This window comes from Anomaloglossus baeobatrachus, chromosome 4 (assembly GCF_048569485.1).
Source record: "Anomaloglossus baeobatrachus isolate aAnoBae1 chromosome 4, aAnoBae1.hap1, whole genome shotgun sequence".
Classification (NCBI taxonomy): Eukaryota; Metazoa; Chordata; class Amphibia; order Anura; family Aromobatidae; genus Anomaloglossus; species Anomaloglossus baeobatrachus.
The window spans coordinates 208851869-208868189 of NC_134356.1; the positions used below are offsets into that span (position 1 = coordinate 208851869).

General features: G+C 41.2%; 1 protein-coding gene across 2 annotated transcripts in view; it reads left to right on the forward strand.

Annotated features, from left to right (window-relative positions):
* The window catches only part of HTR4 (5-hydroxytryptamine receptor 4), a 698746-nt gene that overhangs the window by 394222 nt on the left and 288203 nt on the right, over window positions 1-16321 (forward strand). For both annotated transcript variants that reach the window (XM_075342358.1, XM_075342359.1), the window contains exon 4: window positions 8843-9043. In XM_075342358.1, coding sequence (XP_075198473.1) covers window positions 8843-9043 — 201 coding nt within the window. The remainder of the gene's footprint in view (window positions 1-8842; window positions 9044-16321) is intronic.

A 16321-nucleotide genomic window follows, 5' to 3' on the forward strand; every position in this document is an offset into this window, starting at 1 on the left:
GAGCCACCGACCGAGCGAGCAGCAGCAGCCGGACCCGAGCAGTGGGTGAGGGCAGCGTTCCCTCCCCTCCCGCGACATATATATTGCTGTGCACCCTATCCTCTTTAAAATAATCAATGGCTGTTTAGAATTGACCAGCCCATCATAGCGAACCTAGTTGTGGGGGGCTAGTGTACCGCCCCGGGGCTCGGCCGGCTGCCGAGCCACTCAGATCCGAGCTCGTCGGTGGGTGGCTCGAGCTCTCCACGGACCCGAGGGTCACGTCGCTCTGAAAGGAGGTTGGCGCTACACGTAGGGACTTCGGTGGGGAGGTCCATGGCCGGAGCCGCGGTGGTTTGCAAGGGATTTAAGTTCGTGACGCCACCCACGGGTTGTGGTGAATAGATGGACATCACCGCTGCCGTTGACTAGGCTCCCGGGGACGGTGTTGCGCAGCTTGGTGTTGAACCCCTCTGTGGGTAGGGGGATGATGGTCTCGGGGGCCCGAGGGAGGTGCTGAGGCGAGGGGATGGATGCGGGCTGGTGTGTCGGTGCGGTGCTGCGCGGTGCGCGGCCAGAAAGCACTGGTGTACTCACCATGATAAACACTCTGGAGTCTCTGGTAAACCAAACAAGATGGTGAACGGTGCCCGCAGCCGTCTGCAGTTTCCCCCTTAACAGGTTGGTGGTTTCCGCCCTTCTCCTGCACCTCTCTTGTGTAATAAATCACGACTCTTATGCCTAAGCAACGGTAGTCTGCTCCCCGGCTTGTTACATGTCGGGAGAGCCCTCTTTGCCCGCAGATGCTGGCCCCTCGGGTCTCTATGCCTGGGCGGTGGCTTTACCCCTATGGTTGGGCTGTTGTCTTCAGTCGGGTCTTAGGTGGGAAAGGTCCTAAAGTCCAGTCCTCAATCAGTTGATTTGACTCAGCCCAGTTGTTTCTGGGCCTCGTACTGGGTCTGAGTACCCCTCTTGGTGCTCCAGTTTCCAATCGGTTCCCTGGTTCGGTACCGGCAGGCCACCGCCCGTCCCCGGTCCATACGGTTCCACTGGCTGTAATCCCAGCTCCTGCAGGCGGCCACCACCTTCTGCCTCTTTGCCAGAGGTGACTGGGCTCCAACCCAGACACCTGGTGTAGGCTTTGGCAGGCCTGAGCACAGGTCTGCCCTTGAACTTGACTCCACTTCACTCCACTGTCAAAGCTCAACTCTCACTCACTAACTGTTTTCCCGCCTCCGGGCCTGTGAACTCCTCGGTGGGCGGAGCCAACCGCCTGGCTCCATCCCCCTGGTGTGAACATCAATCAAACCCGGAGGGAGGTGACAAAGGTTTTGAAGTTTGGCTGCTATCACCTTACTAAGCGGGGGGGGGGATGCATGGGGCTACCTGGGACGACCTGGCTAGTCCAGGGCATCACACTGGCAAAAACCCTTATGGCAACGATTCCCATTGCCCTGCTATCAGAAAGAGCAGGTACTTCAAGCGATCACCGTCACTTCAGTCACAGTGGCACATTAAAGCCATGACATACCCCAAATGTCATATATCAGGAACCACTTCCCAACCATGACATACAAGGTACGTCATAGTTCCCGATGGGGCTTAACCTAAATGCTTCAGTTTAAACATTTAACAACCCTCAATCAGTACAACAGATGTAAAATCGGATGCATTATGATAATGAGGTTTCAATCTCATGTTCCATATAAACATTTGTGGTGTCGCTCTGCCCATCTCGTTTTGTTGGTTAGTGTCCCATTCCTCTCCTTGAAGAAAAACGTTGTTCTCTCCCTGATCCTGAATAATCACTGGTGGAATCCAAGGAATGATAATTCCCTTGTTTTCTTTGTTTTGCACCTGTTCCAAATCTGAGGAAAGGATCTCGCCATCTATTAACTTTGTTAGACAAATAATCTTCTGTATCAATTGTAAACTTTTGACATTTCCCTTCTTGTGCTTCCTTCTGGTATGTTTCCAAGGAACTGTTAATGAATATTTTAAGTATGACAAAGTCCTCAGACTTGGACTGAAGATTGTAGTTGGTCAAAATTATCAATTTTTATATTAATATCTTCAATTGTCTTTTGTAGCCTATCCACAGTAAATAGGATTAAATCCAGAGAGCACTTGTTTAGAATCTGCTCAAATGCATCACAAAAGATTTGGTCATCTGGATGGGTCTCAAATTAACCCTCAGTCCTCAAGGGATCTTTTGGTAATGTAATATTCCGCTAATGTTGTGGTGCATAGTTCATAGGAGACTAACCTTCTGGATTCCTTTTCAAAGTCCCATCTTTTAAAGTCAGTCATGGGTACATGAAGACAGGTTGTACCCTGTGTAGTAATCCGTGTAACTTCTTTCTCACTGAACGTGATGCTGATTACCACCATCTGAAAATAGGTGGGTGCATATATCCAACAATACTATAAGATCCAACAGGTGATCGGCACTCCACTCTCAGTCATGGTGCACATCTAAATAAGCAGCATAAGAACAAAGAACGCCTAACACTCACATGTATTGTAGAAATTGATTAATTCTTTTATTCAATATCTAAATGTTTCAGCTCCTCCAGAGAGTGAAAAAAATGAATACATGACGTCAACATATAGTAAATTCCAAGGAAATGACATGATTAAATCATCAGTGTTAATTATTAGTGATAAGTGAGCATGCTTGCCACAGCTCTTTACTTGATTGAGAGCCGGGATGCTTTGGCACGACGCGAGCACCGAGGATAATGGAAGTCGATGGGAAACGCAATCATTTTTAAACTCTGATTCTTGAAAAACTAGTGAGCAGTGGCAATCATGCTAGCTCGTCACTATTAATTATACATCTGAACATTGAGTAATGTATCTCAAACTTTCAAAAGGACACTTAACAAATGTATAATTAATTAAAAAAAATAACAAAAAGAAGGTCCCCCATATGCAAATGGATTTATGGCACATTTTGAAATTCCTTTTATATACTGTATATTCATCAGTTATTTATTCAACTTGCGAAACCCTGGTATAGATTTATAGATGACATTTTTTGCATATGGTAGCGGCCAATGAACTCTTTATGATAATTCATAGACTTCACTAATAACATTTGGGATGAGCTTAAATTTACTATATGTTATAATCAAAATCAAGAGAGGTTTTTATTTTAAACTATGGTAATTAAGAATATAGAGGAGACATTATCTACATTATACACAGACAAAACTAGTATTCTTCATTTCTCAAGCGCACACCCTTACTCAACAAAACGAGTGATCCCTAAATCACAATTTAAAAGAATAAAAATAATTGCTTTGCACTCTACTCACTGTGAACAAAGATTAAATTAGATGGAAGACCAGAGGTTATCCTTTACATATACTTACAGAAGCTACACAATCCAATATAATGTACAGGAAAATTTGCAAGACAGTTTGACTGGAATATCAGTTGTTTGTGATTACAGTGGAACCTTGGTTTACGAGAACAATCCGTTCTGGGAGTGTGCTTGTAAACCAAGTTACTCGTCTAGCAAAGCAAAATTTACCATAGGAAATAATGGAAGCTCAGACAATTCGTTCCACAACTTGTTCAATGTCCCACCCTGGTCCCCTATTGTGCCATTCCACACACGCACAAACACGCACAAACACACACATATTATGCTCACCTTACCTTCCGTTCCCTCTCCGGCCTCCTGGTTCTTGTAGTCCGCCCGCACAGGATGTGTATCAGGTAACCATCGCGACCGATGCCGGCATTTCCACTGCCAGCGGAAGCGGCTGACAACGGCACTTCCTCCATCGTCGCGATAGTTACCCAATACATATCCTGTACGGGCAGACTACAAGAACCAGGAGGCAAAAAATTCTAAGCAAAAAATGTGGTAGAATATCTAAGCCAGATATGTTTCACTCTGAAATGCTGCGTCAATTTAGAGATAAAAATATTGTACATTGGCTTCTCCTCTCCTGCTCACAATGACTGACAGGTCTCTTTCTGTACATGGATGCAGGAAGAAAATTGTCACTCAATCGGAGTGGATGGGTAGAAGTTGCTGGAGACACACCTGCCCGACTAGTCTCCACTACGGCTTGGTACCAGTGGCTTCCAAATTACAGCATGTTTTTCTCTGAAATGTTAAAGCGTAAAGCTACAAATATACATGGCTTAAGTCATACAGACAGTACCTGATACACGCTGCCTGTGGATTGGGCAACCTGTATCAGCAGACAGGTTCCATCTAAGATCCCATAGGTGCCATTCATGTCGAGTGGTTGACCATTATCCTTTTGCCTTTGAGGAGAACTATACTTCCCAACATGTCCTGCAGATACTATGGCATACGGGGAGTTATAGTTCACCATAGGAGTGGTACAGTGCTTTAATTTACTCCTTTATTTTTATTAAAACTTAATGCTTGCCTCTTCTCAGTTTTTTTAAGTGGTACATTTATCCGTGTGGCACGTTTTACTTCTCCCTGGCTCTGCTTTAATCACTGCAGCTGTGCTATAGGTAGGAGGAAGTGGGTGGTCCAGATTATGAGCTGCAGTGATGTAATGAAGAGACAGGGCCTGGGCAGAACAGAACAGCACAGCATGCTTTCCTTCTGATCCTGCCTCATCATTACATCACTGCAGTTCATGCTCTGGATGGGAGGTCTTCCACTTTTTCCTATCTATAGAACGGCTGCAGTGATTATGGCAGAGCCAGGAAAAAATCAAATGGGCAACACAGAGAACCTTAGTACTAAGAGAAGTTGCGAAAAGGCAAGCAAGACTGCGGTAGCGCTTACAGACCTTCTGCGGCTGCCACCCTGTTCCTGCCTTGTCTTAATACAAAATGAATATTTAATGCTCCCCATGCCCATAATCCCGCCCACCTCTTGGCACCAGCTTCATTGCCGATAGGTGGGTGGGATTATGGGTGTGGGGAGCAGTGAATATTTATTTCTTACCTAGCGGACACATGTGACTGCCCTCCTGCCTCATACTCATGATCCACCGCCGCCAACCCCCAGCGTACACTACATCTGGTCTATAATATGCAGCTCCCACTTTACTCCTAAATTTGGGGGAAAAAAGTGCATGTTAGGGTATGTAAAGTATGGTTCCATATCGGACCCACTGGCGTCATGGGCCAAATATACTCACCATGTTGACCAAATTTTGCCTGAGGGCCAGAGTTTGACATATGTGATCTAGAAGAGGTGGCAGTATTAAGAAAAGGCTTCTCCATATGGAAGCATTCTGAATCCACACATTAGAAACCTTGTACAGAAAGGGTCTGAAATAGTGAGCATGAACTTAATAAACTGACTTTCCTTTTATTTCTCTTCTAAATTTCACAGGAATGTTTAGTTTTAATAATGAGACAAGAGTTATGTCACAAACATCCTTGGAGATGTTATTCTGAATAGATATGTTAATTAAGAAGTATACATGAAATAAAAGACATCAAACTGTTATAGTAAAACATTGGGTTCTAATATAACATATTATTGTATTGAAATTTTATGGATGGTTACTAATTTCTTTATATTTTATATTCCTTAAATGGATTTATATTACGGTAGTACATTTATCTGTAATCCAGCTCTATTCTATATATTTCATCTGTCACCTACCTATAATTTATATTTTCATTGGGATTCTAAATATATAGATGTAATAAATTATTATGAGAGTGGTAGGGGATACTTTGTTATTAAAAATATCTAATTACCGTATGTATTTTCCATCATTTAAATTGATTTGTGTATATCATTTCTATAATAATTATGTGAACATATTGAATTAATGTGTTATTTTGTAAAGGATTTTTATAATTTGGTTGTGTTTTTTGTAATTTAATGTTATGTTACTTCAGATGTATTAAACTTGCTGTAATTTCTCTTTTGTGGTTATCCATGGGAATGCTTTTTTATTGTTATTTAATTATATATTTACTGCATTTACTTTTGAAATATGTAGCTCGTTGTTCAGATGTAAAATTACCACTGATGATTCAATGATGTCACTTTCTTAGTATTTACTATATGTTGCATTCATGTATTCATTGTTTTACTTCTATTGAATCCTTTGGAGGACCTGCAATGTTCAGATGTTGAATAAAAGAAATGATCAATCAAGTTCTAAGATACATGTGAGTTTCGGGAGTTCCTTGATCTTATGCTGCTTATTTTCATGTGCACCAAAACTGAGAGTGGAGTACCGATGACCTGTTGGATCTTATAGTCCCCTGATAATAGCTGCTTCCATCCAGATCCCCTCCTGCTACAACCTCTGTCATGGACAGAAGCAGCTATTATCAAAAGGGATGGCTGTTACCAACAGAATGGAGAAGCCCCCCCTCATGTGGGATGTACCGACCCAGAGGGGAGTGTGGAGCAGACAGAGCGTCTGTCGGGTAACACTAAATTACAGGTATGTAAGGATAATAGAACTGAACTGTCCATCTCATCTTTATAGTTTATGAAGGCAGGGACAGTAGAAGAATTTGTTATCACTCTGGAGTACCCTTTTAAGGAAATGGAGATATGTAATGATGCATCTTCCACCCTTAAAATTAAAACTAATACAATCAACAGAACACTGTAATTCTACAGTGACATCAAGATACTAACAAAAATACATTTTGCATCAATGAAACAGAATAAGGCTTCCAACTATTGTAGAATGTGTGATATTTGGAACCCAGCATATTCAATGTCAGTCTTTGTGATATGTGGTGCGTCAGCCAAGGTGAAAGACGCTTGGGTAACTTTATGCTTTGTCATAACAGCTATTAGGGATTTAGAGGATTGACATTTAGAGATATACTTTATTGGATTGGGTCAACCAAATACAATAGTTAAAGGCCAGATGAAACGGTTGGATCAATGCCATTCAAAAGATATGTGATTGACTGCACGATGTTACACCTCCTTAAGAGCACATCTCAACTGCAGTATCTGGGGCGATCTTTATATTGAGTCCAATGGGTTGAGTGATTTAATGATTGGCAGCCTTTCCTTTATGAGAGTACAGAGATAACTGTGAGTCACTGAAAATAATCACCTACTTTATTCTTGTGTCACATATACACTGCAATTCAAAAGTTTCGGTCACCCACACAAGTTTGTCTTTTCCATGAAAAATCATACTTTTATTTATCAAATGAGTTGCATAATGAACAGAAATTAGAGTCCAGACATTGACTAAGTTAGAAATAATGATTTTTTTTTTATTTGAAATAATAATTTTCTCCTTCAAACTTTGCTTTTGTCAAAGAATGCTCCCTTTGACATTCTAGCTGTTAATTTGATTATATAATCTGGAGATATTTCACCCCATGCTTCCAGAAGCTCCTCCCATAAGTTGGATTGGCTTGATGGGCACTTTTTGCATACCATACAGTCAATCTGCTCCCACAACAGCTCAATAGGGTTGAGATCTGGTGACTGGGCTGGCCACTCCATTACAGATAGAATACCAGCTGCCTGCTTCTTCCCTAAGTAGTTCATGCATAACTTGGAGGTGTGCTTTGGGTCATTGTCCTGTTGTAGGATGAAATTGGCTTCAATCAAGCGCTGTCCACAGGGTATGGCATGGCATTGCAAAATGGAGTGATAGCCTTCCTTATTCAAAATCCCTTTTACATTGCACAAATCTGCCACTTTACCAGCACCAAAGCAACACCAGACCACTACATTACTTCCACCATGCTTGACAGATGGCGTCAGGCAATGTACAAAGAATATTCTGATGTTAAAAACGCATTGTAAATCAATGGCATTTGTATGTCATACGGATGCTAGGCATGAAAAATCACACACACAGCACTTGCATGATATATGCAAAAACATGTGCATGACAGTCATCCGACTTTTTGAGATGAGTTTCAGAGCGATTTTTATACACTAGTGGGAGCGAGGCTTAACAAAGCTTCTGCTGTATGAATCATTAGAGCAGCATTTGCACTTTTCACAGAATTCATCTGTCAGTAGCAAACCCAGCTCTGCATTACCGACATTAAAGAGGGTAGGAGAGTTGAGGTCTTTTATATAAAGCTAAAAATATAAAACCACAGAGGCAGATATACTGGTATTGATGGCAGAAGATAAAATTGGTTAGGTAAGTTACTGAACAGGAGTAAAAATTGCATAGAAGCTAAGGTGAATTGTATACTTAGATTACCTTGATGATAATTCAGGGAGTAGGGATAGTTGGGAGCATATGGGTGGGGTCTGCAGCACTGAAGATAAGCAAGTGCTGCGGGGAAATGTATTTTTTGTAAATAAAAATTGAAACGACCATTCTGCTATGTGAACCTGAATACACCGAAGGGCAGATAGAGATGAAAAAAAGCACAAAGGCACAAACAAGAAACTTTATTTTGGGCTCAGTCTGTATGTTAACAAAAAGTATGCATTTAATGTGCTTTGTGAAAAGTAATGCAATTCTGAGAATAACCATTTGAAAACCAATGTTGTGGCTGCTTTTGCTATTGCAGTGTCATCTGTATGGTACGAGACTTCTACCTGCAGCCAGTCACTGGGCTCAGGGGTCTTGTCCCATATACCTAGACCCAAAGATTCACTGCACTTGCCATGTGCTCTTCATGGTAAGTTAATTCTGAGGCTTTATCAGCAAATCCGTCAGGGAGCAACCAAATGGCTGGCGCTTCAAGGGCAATGATATGCAAGTCCAGCTTGGTTTGCTATTTTACAGGATAAGCCACCTTGGCTTTGGTTTGATGCCAGACAGCCTTTTAAAAGATTCATGTATTATTTTTATAAAAAATGTGAACAATGAGGACTGAACATCACTACTGCATGACGTTATAGCAACACCAGTGCATTTTTGTGATGGTTCTTGCAATTTATTTACAGGAAAATCAAGACCAATTACTTCATTGTGTCACTCGCCTTTGCTGACTTACTGGTATCAGTACTGGTTATGCCATTTGGAGCCATAGAGTTAGTACAAGACAAGTGGATTTATGGGGAGATGTTTTGTCTGGTACGTACATCCCTTGATGTTCTTCTGACAACAGCTTCCATACTTCATCTCTGCTGCATTTCACTGGACAGGTATGTAATGGATTCTTGAAGTCTAAAGTTAAAAATTTGCAAGCATAAAATGATACCAAGTGCCTCCTATGAAGTACAAATTGGTACATGTGTTTGATGCTAAGAGTTTGTTCTTCATATCTGTTGCATTTTTTGAGCAAAAAAGTCTTAACCTTCCAGCTATATAAAATTCTTTTCGATGCTAATTTTAAAAAATCTGTTCCGTCACTATGGTAACATGGATCTCTTCCCTATATGTGTTTAACTGTAGAGAAAGTGTGATACATTTTCGGATCTCATTGTCATAGATACAAGTGCATATGATGGTGTTTTTTTATCAAGCTGTTAAATAGAACTTAATACCTTCTACCTTGTTTATTAACTCATTATGATTTCTGATATATATAGGTTAATTGCTATACTATTAAAGATAAACACGTCATGCTCTTATAACGAGTATTACCACCGTACCACTGAGGTCCGAAATCCAGCTGATATACATAGATGGTCTCCAGCTGAAACTGCAGGAATCATTGGGAACTTTAATCCCTGTAGTTTTACTGCATTAGGCCTCTTTCACACATCAGTGAAAAACACAGACATTTTTCACTGACATGTTAAAATGCATATGTCCCTCCACACGGCACACGTGTATTCTCCATGTGCTATCCATGATTCATGATAGCACATGGAGATCAGGTATTACAAACTAACCTGTCCCTGCTCCTGCTGTCCATGGTGCTGATATCTCCCGGATGCTGACTCCGGCCGCTGCTGTCTCCCCTCTGCAGCTACTTCCGGGTCGGTTGTGCAGTGCATAACTGCATATTCATGAGCATAATTAGCCGGGCAGCAGTGGCTATAGACAGCATCACGAGCGAAGGTGAGTTTAAAAAGCTTTTTATTTTAAATGTATGTGTTTTTCTGGTACATGTTTCACGGAACATACCACTGTGTGTTCCGTGTGACATCAGTAATGCCAGAAAAAGCAGACATGTCTCCGTGCGGAAATCACGGACACGCGTATGCGCCGCACAGTGACATGGTCAGTGTAAAATCACTGATGTGTGCGCAGACCCATTGATTTTAATGTGTCTGCATATGTCCGTGATTCTGGTATTTATAAAAACTGTCACATACGTACCAGAATCACTGACGTGTCTACGCACACATGAGTGATTTTTCATTGACTGTGTCTCCATGCGGCGTACATGCATGTCCGTGATTTCCGCACGGAGACATATCCATTTTTTTCTGGCATCACTGATGTCCCACAGACCACACAATGGTGTGATCCATGAAACACGTACCAGAAAGACACGTACGCTGAAAATAAAAAGCTTTTTAAACTCACCCGTCTCCAGCGAAGCTGTCTTCAGCCGCTGCTGCCTCCTGCTTCCAGCCTGGCTAAGTATTCTCGTAAATATACATTTATGTACTGAACAGCCGACCCGGCAGTAGCTGCAGAGGGGAGACAGCGGTGGCCAGAAACAGGAGAGCTGGAGATTCAGCACCACGGACAGGAGGCGTGGGAACAGGTGAGTTTATCTCCATGTGCTATAACGGATCACAGATCATGGCTAGCACATGCAGAACATGTGTGCTGTGAATTCACGGCACATGGAGGCATATATGTGTTTTAAACACGTCATTGAAATAGTCTGTATTTTTCACGAATGTGTGAAAGAGGCCTTAGAAAGAGAAAGGCCTGTCTTTTTCAGCTGATAGGCTCCTCGTGATATCTTTTACGGGTGCTAATATGATGCTATGGCAGCCTTGGGCCTAACAATCAAACATAAATGGCACAAGACCCTAAATAGATATTTACATGTGCAATCTTATTTTTAAAACAATTACCTTTATTAGTCATATATTTAAAAATCCCATAAAAAAGGAAGAAAAATATATAGAAAAGAATTTATAAACACATCGATATAGTATATTGATATAGGTTATCACCCTACTTTAGACCAAGATGTGATCCCTAAAAATGATCCTGCCTAACTGACACCCTACAATATAGCACAAGTGGGGTCCTGCTACTGTGCCCTATGTATACCCTAGTTATCTATATTTTTAATATTTTAATAGGACATACATCCAGTCAAACGTCCCAGGAAAAAGATACATGTTAATAAAGGCAACTATAGTAGGTCAATGAGAAAATCACTCAAATAAAAATTTAGCAGCATGTGACTGGTGTACATATTTAACAACCACATCTTAGAACTTAGCCCTAGGGATAATCGTGCCTACCAGTGGTGGTTGGCACCCTAGTGATGGATCACAAATGGTAACCCCACTCATCATTCACTGTCCAAAATCTGTGATGTAATGTCCTAGATGATATCCTATTATGGTGTAGACATAAGTCAATGTATAGATAAAATACATATGGTGTGAGACCTAAAGATTGACATTAACCTAAGGCAGCTAAGGGTGTAATGTTTCATTAAGAGGAAAAAGATATGTAAAGCAGGTGGTGTATAGTGAACGTATCCTTCCACACAATCCAGCTGTTGTGAAACTAATATGGTATTCCAGCATTTCATGACCACCCCAATTTTTCAGGTATCTGTTGGGGCATGTGGGGATTCACAGCCGCTAGAATGTCAAAGGTTGTAGATCAATGCTCTCATTTAAAGGAGTTGTCCACTACTTAGACAACCCCTTTTCACTCTAAAGGCACCGTTACACGCAGCGACGTATCTAACAATATATCGCCGGGGTCACGGATTCCGTGATGCACATCCGGCATCGTTAGCGATGTCGTTGCGTGTGACACCAACAAGCGACCGTTAACGATGGAAAATACTCACAAATCGTCCATCGTGGACACGTCGTTCCTTTTCAAAAAATCGTTGATTGTTGAGGATGCAGGTCGATAGTCAGGTATGTCCGTGTGACAACTGCTAACGATATTGTGCGCCACGGGCAACGATTTGCCCGTGATGCACAAACGACAGGGGTGGGTACGCTCGCTAGCAATATCGCTGGCGATATCGCTGCGTGTCACGGGGCCTTTAGTGTTTGCCTCTGTTAAAGTAAAAGCTCTTATACTTACTTCTGGGGTGGGCACTGTTCCAGCGGCGTCTGCAATCACTCTCCCTGGACTCATGTGACATTGTTACATCACTCAAGCCTTGCTGTTAATCAGCATCAGCTTCACTTCCCCCAACTTTAGACGTATCAAATATCACTAGGGAGGGAGCGACCAGCTGCAACTTTCTCTTGACGTATAAGAAATGTAATAACTTCAGAGAGCGAGTGCTGACACTGTTGGAGTGGCACAGCAGGTGAGTGTAAGTGTTTTTAATTTAATGGGGGCAAACACTCAGATTGAGAAGAGGTTGTTCGAGTAGTGGGCAACCCTTTTAATGTCTGCCAGTGCAATACATAAAGTATTGCAGTGTATTATATTAGCAATTGCACTCAACCAAGGTTAAAGTCCGCTAATAAGAATAAAATAAAGTAAAAAAAAATGGTATAAAGTTGATGACATTGTAGATAGGAACCAGGAATGAAATAATGAAACTAGGGTGAGAATAGATAGAGAAGTCTGAATAGTTAATAGTGATAAAAGCAATAGAGATTTGGAAAATTCATAACGTGCCAGATGCCTCATTAACTTGATGGAGGATCTAGAATTGATAATTTTGGAAGCGAAATATAATGATATAGTGAAAATAACTAAGACATGACTGGAAAGGACTGGGGGCTGTCAATTATACTGGCATAAATTATGGAGAGGTTACTTAGTTAATATTGACCATAACATGATATCTCTTAGATTCTCACGTAGCCAGTCTTTTTTTTTGGAAATGTGGTTTTAAGAGCTCCAAAAAAAATTTAATTTGATTATTCAAATAATTTCTGTCTCTTTTTGAGTAATAAATTGGGCCTAAATTTTATGTTACTTTCCTATGTTTATTTTTATTTCTTTGCAAAAAATCTATAGGAAAATATAAAGACGAAAAAGGAAATGTGTTTTTCACTTTTTTGTAGTTTGTTTTTTACAACCACAAAGGACAATTAAAATACATGTTACATTGCGTTCTCCTTTCTGTAGAATCACTTCTATACACAGGACATGTGTTATTTTTTTCTACTGTGGCAGGGCTGGAATCCACAATTTGGATTTCAGAACTGATCTGATTCTGCTAAGACTCAGCATCTCCTTCTGCCTCTCATCACCCAGTGATCTTGTCATTTCTAAGACAGAATGAGAAACTAATGTTTCTGCTTTCTGAACTGTTTACACATTGTCTGTTCATTGCTGTATACACAGTGATTAGGAAGACAGAGATGGTAACAAACTAATTCTGACTTTCCTATGGGGAGTCCAGCCATCTTCAATAGCCAGCTCCCCATTTATTCCAGTCACATGTAGACCATCCTGACATTTTGGCTAGTCTAAAAATAGTTACCAAGTAATTATAAACAGTAGAGGAACTACATAAACACTAAACCACTAACAATATTTCTTGGTATTGTAAAGTTGGTACCTAATTCACAAAGAAATTCACCTTGACATGTGGCTTCTCCTTAAGACTGTTGGATGTTAGCATTTGTCTATGTGTGGCAGAGAGTGGCGGTACACTGGCAGTGGTACAGGCACTGAAGGAAGCTAAAATGCTATGGGAATAAGGTATATAGAGGCGGACAAAGCACAATGAAGAAGACCTATGGAGGTACTGATCTATTGAAGTCTCCTTATAGTTTAAGAATTTCAGATGGTGTTATACAGCACTTGGCATGTATAAGGAGCATGGTGGAGTGATGTTTAGAAGGACCGAAAGTTGTTTAAGCATCATACTTACGCAAGTGAGGGCGGCGAGGTGTAAAACGGGCTTTACATGCTACGATATTGTTAATGAATTATCGTCGGGGTCACGGTGTTTGTGACGCACATCCAGCGTCATTAACGATATCATAGTGTGTGACACTTATGTGCGACCTTAAACGATCGCAAAAGCGCCCAAAATCATTTGCCGAGGAGAGGTCGTCCTAAAACAAAAAATCGTTTTCCTCTCATTAGCGATGTTGTTCCTCGTTCCTGCAGCACCTCACAACGCTATGTGTGACACCGCAGGAGCGACGAACATCTCCTTACCTGCCTCCACCGCCAATGTGGAAGGAAGGAGGGGGGCAGGATGTTTACGTCCCGCTCATCTCCGCCCCTCCGCTTCTATTGGTCACCTGCCTTGTGACGTTGCTGTGACGCCGCACGACCCGCCCCCTTAGGAAGGAGGCGGTTCGCCGGCCAGAGCGATGTCGCAGGACAAGTAAGTCCGTGTGATGGGGATAAGTGAGGTTGTGCGTGACGGGCAGTGATATGCCCGTGTCACACAACCGACGGGGGCGGGAACGATCGCTTGCGATCTCGCTAGCGAGATCACAGCGTGTAAAGCCCGCTTAACATTGCTGTACGGCAGACTAGGAAGTGTTAGGCAGCATCCTGTGAGGATGCTGAGTGTATTATGAGGGGTGTGGTATCCAGTCACTGACGCACATGGAGTGGGCAAAAGGGAATGAGCAATTGTGCTTATTTGCTAGAAATATTTGCTCTAGTTTGTTTTTAAGGGTCCCTATATCTCCTCTCCCAAGGAGGTCACTGATATTTTAAGGTCTCTTAGACACATAATGGGGGGGACCCTGAAATTCTGGTATTTGTGGATAGGCTCTATGTAAAAGTGACCAATGTTTACTGATGATGTGTTGGATGAAAATGTGATGTTTGTACAAAAGGCAATCTTGCAGTTTTGCCATCATCTCAATGTTGTACAATGGTAGTAATTCCTTTGTCAAGTAACTGTGTGTGGTAGCTCCTTTCACAAAATGTTTTTACCGTCTCGTTAAGTCTCTTAGTTCTGGGAGTTGAGTCTAATACTATCTTATGGAATTTGTGAAATTGTGATCAGGACAATTATTTTTTTGTGGCTTTAGAGTGTCAACTGAAACACTGTAACAGTATATATAATAATATATGTCTGTAGAGAGTATGCTCTGTACATTGTTGGTAATCAATATATTGAGAATGTTAATTTGGTGTTTGTGTAAATGCAATGTAAATTTCAGAGTTGGTTGTACATAAATTTAGGATGACACAAAAGAAGTGAGGGACTCCTCAGGGCTATGCCATATGCAAAAGATGTCATCTATGTATTGATGCCAGTAAGTGGCAAATTGCCTAAATAGATCATAAGTGTACACATGTTCATCCTCAAGTAAGCTCATGTAGCTATTTTCATATGAAAGTGCTAGATTAGAGATCATTGTGGTACCAAGTAGCAGTTTGTAAAATTGATCACCAAAAAGAATGACATTATGACACTTATTTTACGAATTACCTTGCACAGTTGTGGTCAATACAGGGCCATCACAGCTGAGCAGTTCTCAGTGGAGCGCAGTTTTTATGGCAGTGTTGTTTTCCACCTTCAGAGTCACTGGGTATGTCTTTCTAGTTTAGTGTGTATGCTCTAATGATCAGCGGGATGCTCTCTTTCCTCTCCCCCACATGTTCTTTCTGAGGAATTACATGCGTTCAAGTATGGAAATTTGCTCTCATTTATTCACCGCAAATCAAATATTTTTGAAAAATGCAGCGATTCTGAATTTTGAAAGCTCATCGCTAATGAGTAGCAATATTGGACATCTGGTCTGCTCTATGACTTGAGAACAGACTGACATACTAAAGCTTAATATGTTATTTGCAGTAAAACTTTGCCACTGAAATTATTTCTATCATCTCCATTACACAAGCTGTGTAAACATACAGAATTTTTTGGTTTCCCAGGAAACTAAAAATAGATGAAAAATGTTCGTTTTCTACACAACATGTTGGAAAGGCAGATATTTACTTTTCTCTCTGGGGAAAAAAATATTTCGATCAAACCATTAATTACTTTTCGTTTTACTGCCGTATATAGAGGTACAAATGATACACTGATGGAGAACATGATGGGACTGCCATTAAATAACCACTGCTGAATGTTATTACATCTCTCTAGTGCCGAGAATGGCTGAGCCCAGCTTTGTAACAGTGACTTATGAATTGTTATAATTGAAATCTGCTCTTATGTGCAGGGGTATACCACATATGATAGTTATCTCGCACAATGCATCAAACCTTTAAGATCCATCTGTCAACATATTGGACGCTTTTTCCCAGTGATCCATCTAAATATGTTCTCTACAATTTAAAAGGTAAAAGAAGTTATTGTTCGGTATCATAGTGAACACACGTAGCAGTGTGCAAGTAATAGGAAATGCAAATCCTAAATGCCTTATTTACATATG